This window comes from Mycetomoellerius zeteki, unplaced genomic scaffold, assembly GCF_001594055.1.
Source record: "Mycetomoellerius zeteki isolate Tzet28-1 unplaced genomic scaffold, Tzet1.0 scaffold31, whole genome shotgun sequence".
Taxonomy (NCBI): domain Eukaryota; kingdom Metazoa; phylum Arthropoda; class Insecta; order Hymenoptera; family Formicidae; genus Mycetomoellerius; species Mycetomoellerius zeteki.
Window position 1 is genome coordinate 478,386 of NW_017257294.1, and position 8,315 is coordinate 486,700.

The 8,315-nt window shown below is 36.2% G+C and overlaps 1 protein-coding gene across 1 annotated transcript in view; it reads right to left on the reverse strand.

Annotated features, from left to right (window-relative positions):
* The window catches only part of LOC108724565 (uncharacterized), a 7,092-nt gene extending 3,485 nt beyond the window's left edge, over positions 1-3,607 (reverse strand). The window contains exons 1-2 of the mRNA XM_018451000.1: positions 3,444-3,607; positions 384-1,181 (exon numbers count right to left, since the gene is read on the reverse strand). Of these exons, the coding sequence (XP_018306502.1) occupies positions 384-1,181; positions 3,444-3,607 (962 nt within the window). The remainder of the gene's footprint in view (positions 1-383; positions 1,182-3,443) is intronic.
* Between the last annotated feature and the right edge of the window lie 4,708 nt (positions 3,608-8,315).

Sequence of the window (8,315 nt, forward strand, 5' to 3'; positions counted from 1 at the left end):
CTCTATTTTTATAACGAATTTATTCTCAAAATTTGATCAAGTTCCTATATTATATCAAATGACTGGAGAACCTCCTTAAATTTCTTTGTCAGAAAGCTTTCGTCCTCGAAGAGTTCATTAATGCCTCTTAATTAACATAAATTAAATGGGTCTTACAAACCCGGTGTCAATAATTTTGTTACAGATTTTGATATCCGAAGGATTAAAGACAAATATGTGTATGTGTGTTGTAAATTCTTTTATAAATGCTACATAAATCTGCAAGTTCAATCTATTGACTCGTTATTCTTTTTTTACTGACGGTATTAGCCTCGCAAATAGTTTGCAGAGAGATTATAAATAACGAACATTAAAATTTCGACGTCCTATAATATTTCACCTACCTTTCGCGTGCTCCGCAACAGCATCCGCTGCAGCCTCCTCGCATGCGATACTCATTACGGCCTATCGAGTCTACGTTCTTGTGGCTGGAGTTTGATAGATTCTCGTTCCACACACACATGGTATCATCTTCATCGTTTCTTGCTTTATTTCCGGCAATGCGATCCGTCGGACAGACGTCACCGTTACCAATCCATTCTCCCCGCGTGTGTTCATCCCTCTCGACTGTCTGCTCGTTGATATTTTCTGACTGCGAACGCTGGCTTTTGTTGTTGAAAGTGCAACCCGATACTCTACAGCGGGTCTCCGCGTAATTGTCGATTCTCGGTGTACTTTCCGAGTATCCGTCGTCGCTCCTGCCGGTTGACGAATCATCCGCCTTCCAAATGTCGTAGAACGTCTCTCGCTCCGCCTTGCTCTCGATTTCTCTGTCATCGTCGCGACACGTGCTCGTTAGATCATCATCCTGCATCGTGTGGCGACAACGATCATCGTCACCGTCGGTCCCAATGACAGTGGCGTCGCTGAAGGAGACTCGTCTGCGAAACGGCGCGCACCGATTTGCTGTTAATGGTCGCGATGGGCACAAGCACTTCCGCCTCGACGAAGGCGCGATATCCGAGGTATCAACGGCGGCGGTTCTAGACTCGCGGCAAGAGGAAGAAGACTCGCAGGCGGATACAATCACCCTCGTCCTTTCCTCGCCCGTGGTACTAGAAATATCTGTGCTCACAATCCTCAATTCTATCTCATTTGGCCGCTCACCACGATTGTGATGCAAGCAGTTACGTATATAGATACTATATGCACAGGTGTGAATGACAATCAGACGCGATCGATTAAAATTATTCTCGCAACGCGATATATAAATGAAACAGCATCGAAAGAGTTGATACATGAAAAATAAAACGATAACGGGAACACCTTTGATACGTTCTTTAGCTTTTTTATTCTTTTTTCTATATTCAATGCAAATTAGAGTTTTATTTAAGAAATAAAAATACAGCCTTGGTCTACAATTTGACGTAAACGTTTTATGTGTAACAAAAATTTTTTTTTAAATAGTTTTATTAAAAAATATTTATTTTTATAATAATTAATTTTGTTATACTTTTATTGCTGCCACTCTTTTAAGAGAATAAATTGAAAGTGCTTTATACTTAACAGCTAAGGCTGTATATCGTTTAAATATAGTAATAATATTAAAATGTAATGTGGATATATTTATGTGTGCGAGAGAAAATTCATGCGACGGGACGAAAAGAAAAAAAAAACAGATTTGGAGAGACGATTCGTGGGTCGGGTTTGCGCTTGCCAGAAAGATTCCATCGCGCGTAAGTATAGAAACCGCGTTGTAAAGTGCGTCAGATCGAGTCTGCTCCGTGCGTACGTTTCCGCTCGCGTGCGGAGCAACGCGATCGTCTTGCCGGCAGTCGCGTCACGGTTCGTAAAGAGCCTTTTAAAAAGCGCAACACGGGCAAATCGGATTCCTATGAACAAGCGCACGCGTCATACTCATTCCCATCGATTCCCGATAAACTCGAGGCAGGTAGGTAGGTAAGGTTCGATGAACCGACCGCGCGCATGAAACCGCGCACAAGTACAAGGCCCCGCTAATTATAGAAGTTACATGTTAATCTTGTTACTCGTATTTATATTCTACATTTTAGTCGCCGCGCGTGAATTCTCTCGCTACAGTTTCCCTGAGTTATCCGTTAAACTTCCTGCAAACTTATGTCATCGAATCGAGATGAGAGAGAAAACGTCGAGATGAGAGGAAGTCAATTACTTACTTGATACAGACATCGACTAATATCTGTGTGCATTGCAGCAGCATTAGTGTAGCCCAAGTTCTCATCAGTAATTCGCAATCCCAATAGTTCGCAATGCCGTACGTTTAATACGGCATTTCAGTTTTATGCCGAGAATCAAGTTTCACATGGACAATAATTGATCGAATCATATTGCTCCACGTAATTCAAGCTTTCAACAGTTTGCACGAACAATCATTACGATTTTTTAAACTACTAGACTAATTACTACTAGACTGTTCGAACTACTAGTCTGACTAAAAACAGAACCTCATCCAATAAACTAACAATAACATAACATCGTATTGGAAAAAGAGCTTGGTTGTATTAATTGAAATTCTGATAAAAAATGGACATGTTAAAATGTTCTGAATTGAATCTATTATAATTTAGTCAAGGTAAAGTAAAGGCAAAATTCTAATTGATGTAATGATCTTCTGATTCGTTCAATTTTTTTCAATGTAATTTCATACTCAATATAAATGTACTCACTAAAGTCTTTGGAATGGAATCTCACTCCAAAGAATAAAAATTGAGCCAATCTTTAAAAAAAGTGGCTTAATTTTCAATTCTTAAGAGTAAGATTCATTCTAAAAGTTTTAGAGAGTAATATAACACACGTTGTATATAACAGTTACATGTGAGATTGTAGCATCAATGTTATGTTATTCTCATGTTACTGGATAAATTCTGCAATGAAGAAAGCATCGCGTCGCGATCGACATGCCGTCCGGCCGGCTCGACGTAAGCGATTTCTTCTAATTAACTTTTAAGCTAACAACAGTTACCTGGGGTATTTGAGAAAATGTGAATTGTAAAATACACGTTACGTTTTTCATTGTTTTACTTCAAAAGTGCAACCGAAAAAATTAGTTTTTCAGAAAAAAGAAAAATTATTTTTCAACTTAATAGAAAATTATTAACCAATCAAATAATATCGGCACAAGGAAATATTAGAAATCTGATCAAACATCATTTCGCCGCTGAGGTAACAGGTGACTATTATAAAATTAAGATCGAACCTTCATATACATTGCTTCAGTTTATGGAGCAACGTTTTAATCAATAGGTCCGAGATTAAATTAGCTCTCATTCGACATTTAAGACTTAATAAGATTTAGAGCTCGATTGAGAGTTAAGAAATTGAAAGTTTCAAAAAACGGCAAATATCGCAATATATAATTGTACACAATGGATATTCGATATTAAAAAAGAAATGCACCTTCATAGGTGTTTTCATTAGGTGTTAACCATAAGTGAAACTGTTGATAAAACTGCGTCTGCTTCTGTTGCTGTTGCTGTTGCTGTTGGTGCTTCTTCCGCTCGCGTTCCTGCAACTTCTGCAGTTGTTTGCAAATGTATTTGTAATAAGTCGAATCCGAAAAATCTTTGTCGTCGTGAACCTTCGTGACCATTGTAGGTACGATTGGCAATAGCACTGTGGTTTCCATTTATAAATCTATTAAGGGCTTTAATCTCGATCGATTTATCAACACACCGCGCGCACTCCACCGAGGGCAAGTCTCTATCAATATCACACTGCGGTGCACTTCACTTTCCACTCGCGAGTCGAGAGAAAACTCAGAAAAAAACTCTATTTACATGTATACAAACTGTCGCCGTATTCTATTTCTTTCTCTCTCTCTCTATCTATCTATCTTTTAACCCTATCCGCAACTCCCTCTGTTTATTACTTCCCCATTTGTTACTCTTCGCGCGCGACCCAAGAACGTGACACCGTCGCGAACCGCGAAGCTGCGTGCCGGGCACGCGTGCGCGTGTGCGCGAAATCGCGAGAATCGCGTACGTCGTGCGTGCGTATGTATGTGTGTATATGCGTGCGTGTGTCCGGGGAAACGAAAAAAAAAAAAGCGTTTATTATAATATTCGGTGGTCTTGTCGTTTATACATCCTGCTCGTTTTACTGTCACTCACAATGCCGTGCCGAAACGATATACTACTACCGCGACCACTACTACTAGTACTAGTATTGTAAGTGATGTCACTGTCGCTGCCTCTGCTGCCACTGTCGTACTGTGTCAGACGAGGGATGAATTTCATTATCAGCGCGCGCGCGACACTCCGGCGACTCTTAGGCACCTACCGGCTTTACCACGATCTCTTGGCACTGTCACGCGCACTGTCAGACCCGGCGAGCGTATGGCGTACCTCACCTTGCGGCAGGTCAGACGAGACTGAAGTGACTGAACTCACTGAACGCTCGGCATACGCGATCTTCCATCTTACGAAGACGTGCCCCCACCCATTGGCGCTGTCGCCACCGCGCACGGTATCTCGTCAGGGACGGCGTCGACTCTCAGTGCGCCTGCGTACCAACGCGATTCGAGGCTCGAGAAAAATATCCTCTACGCTATTGGCAGAGGTAAATCGAAGACTATTGGTTGAATGTCAAAGTTGTTGAATTTTTAATACATGGTTTCTAACGGTTTGATTCATAGACTGAAATCTGTTAACACTACGTCCTGCGCTTTTCAATTTATGTTTTCTCAGGTTGTGAATTGTCACTATTTGAACCTTTAGGATTCTTAATCTGAGTACTTTTATCTAGAGATGTAAAAAACGGTATTTTTTACTTCGGAGAAAAGTATCAAGTAAAAAACTAGTTTATAAAAACTGTGAATAACGGTATTTTTGACCAAATTACTTAAATTTATGAAAAAACATATAGTTATTTCAATATAATTTAACCAGAAAATTCTGATTCGTCCATTTTCAACCAGAAATTTTTTTCAGTGTACGGACAGCTCGTTAATTATTTGAGTTCTCTTATACACTATCAACATTGGTTTTTAAAGTAGATATACTTTCCACAAAAATCGACCTAAAGGACTTTTTTTTAACATATGTGTATGTGTCTTGCTTTTCTGCAAAGAACTTGTCAATGATATACCTGAACGGAGAATAAAGGCTAATTATCGATTATAGTACCATTATAACTAGGGCTCACAGAAAAAAGATTCGACCATGTTGAATATTCGATCTATTCGAATCAAGATTCGAATAGTTCGAAGTTTAAAAAAATGAACATCTAATTCGAATATTTCGGCAGTTCGAACAATTCGAGCTTAAGCAGTGATCAGTGATCAGTGATCAGTTATGTCTGAAGTTCGGACAGTAAGCAAACATAGTATGCCTTGGAAACAAAAAGAGCTGTTAAATAAAATTCCTATATTTATTGATATCGTCCTACAAATATATTGAGCCACCCTGGACATATTCAAGACGATTTGTGATGTCTGAGTTCGCGAAATGTAATAATTTCGAACTTTCAGTTCTGAAATTGGTTAAAATATTTCGAACATACATTCCGTCCGCACTATTTTGAATTTAAGATTCGAACTGTCCAAACTGTTAAATCGTCTGATATTTCCGAGCACTAATTATAACAATAGATGAGGAACAAAAATAATTTTTGTTGAAAGTTGTTAGAGACTACCGCCAACAATTTCCAGATGCTAAAAAGAAAACCCTTTCAACACCATCGCAATAATTAGAAAATCACAGATAACATATTTTTACATTAATTGTATTGTTCTAATTTATAATAGGTATATAAAACTTAAAACAAATCAATAAACGAATTTTAAAAAGACTATTTTTTCAGACAGAAATTTTTATTCGTTAGTCAACACTATTTATTCTTAACTGATTAATCAAAAATTTTGCAAGTATTATTTATATAAAATATATAAAAATTGAATAGGTTTCAAAGAAATAAATCTAAATAAAAAAAACGGAAAGATAAAGGGCATATATCACGAACGCAAGATGTTTTTTAGCTAGATTTTTAGTTAGATGAAGTTTATCTTAAATTCAATATATATAATCGAGTTACACAATTGTTAGACGTTTCGGCCTTAAATTAGGCCATCTTCAGTATATAAAAATTAAATAAATCTTTAGTATATTAAAATATAAAAAAAATGGTGTATACAAATGTACGATTAATTTAAGTCATTTTTCTCTTAACATGTCTAAATATTACGCAAGAACGCTCGTTGAATTTGTTTTTCTACTATCTTTAGTTGTTAGTCACAGAATTTTCAATATATCCAGTGAATTTTGTCTTTTATTCCAATTTATTTCCGATATTCCAAGCTTGTATTAAGTTGTTAATTGAACTTAATACAAGCTTGGAATATCGGAAATATCACAAACTGCGTTCGTGGTATGTGCCCTTTATTTTTCCGTTTTTAAATTTTGATCACGTATTGAAATCTAAATAAATAAGATATAAGCTAATGAGAACCAACGCTAGATGACCGCGTATAAATTTTCTTTATATAATGTAAAATGCTGTACAGGCCCTCGTTTTTTCAGTAAATTAACAAATTAATGATCTCGCAATCCAGTAATTCAATAAAATTGTTAAAAAGGTTTGTATGTCGCAAAGAAGTAATCAGAATATACGAAAGAAGTCCAAGGTTAAAATTGATGAAACGTCTTACAATTAGTATTTGGTGGAATACTTAAAATTAGTCAAATTAAACTATAAAAAACGAGTAAGTCAAATTAAAAGTAAGAAACGATTGAAGTTACAATAAATTAAAATAATTAAGCAATAATCAATAAATTCAAACTTACGACGAAGTATTATAAGATACATGACGTTAGCACAGATTCCTAGAATGCAACCTTGCGAGGCTGAAGATCACTGTATAACTAAGCTTTTGAGTATTAGAGAAACGCAGTTTCTATTCGATAGGTCCGACAGTATCCTATACGATATAGGTATCTTTGTTAACCTACAGGTTCTAAACAAGGACTGCATTGCATGAACCGCGGCCCTAAATGCACGGTGTAAACGTAGATTTGGTCCGAGTACGAGAATTGATCAATCACAGTCGAGCATTCCCCTCTTACAGTTGAACGAGAGGGGAGTGCTCGACTAGTTGGACAGTTCTTTCTCTCCCGCTTTAATCCCTCGGTGGAATAGAAACCTATGATTCGGTATGTAGTGTAAGATATTAGCACAATTACCGGGATTCAAGAGATCCATTTACAGAAAAAGTATAAACATTTTGTATGTGAATTTTACAGTGTTTCGAGAAGAGTGACATTAAAGATACAGCAATAATAAAGGATAAGAATGAAAAATACTACACTGAAAAAAAAGATATAACAATATAAAAACATCATCCCAGTTATCTTTATGTGATAGGAATATGTGATTGATACGATTTATTTACTTTGATGTATCAACTACATCAATGTAATCAGCAGGGCTAGGTAAAATGCCTTTCGAATTCCATTTAAAATACTAATTGTAAAATACTTTTAAAAAATGTATTTAAAATGTAAAATGCAAAATAGATTTTTCGAATCCATTTTAAATGTAAAATGGATAAATAGGTATTTTAAATGGTTTTCGAATGCGAAAATGGTTTTTCTTGCCATAGCGGAAAAAAATTTTTACGAAAAAGTACAGAACAACTATATAGATTGAGATAAGATCTTAGAAATTCTTAATTTTTCGTAGATATTCGTAGTGAGACATAAAGTGAGATTTGTTTGTCTCAAAAATCCCTAGTTTTTCGTAAATATTCGTATGTAAGACGTAAAATGGCATTGTTTATGGGCGAAGGATTTTTTGGTTTTTCAAACAAATAACACTACGACTTTACGTCCCACTACAAATATATATATACACTCAGGTGCAAAAAAAGCGGTACACTGAAAAATTAGGAAAAATTAACCAAATTTCAAATGATCATAACTTGGTAAATAATGAAGATAAAAATATGTTTAAAAAAGGAAAATGAAGCTTGAAGTGTCTACTTTAAGAATATTTAAACGGCAATTATAAGCGGTAATTTTTTTAAAAATGGCGGATGACAAAATGAGAAGATGTAAAATTTGTAATCAAAGGTGCGAGTTTGCGACGATGCACGGCGTGAATCAGGTATCGCAGCTCAATGAGACCAAATGCACATGAAAATATGGACTTTTATCTTTAAAATGCTTTTTTACGGAGTTTGATACGATCATTTTTCACTGAGTTATTCCAAATTTAAGATATCGCTGTCATTAGCACAAATTATGGCTGTAATTCATGTCAATATGAACTGCATAGAGTTTGACAGGTCGGAATTGAATCTCAAT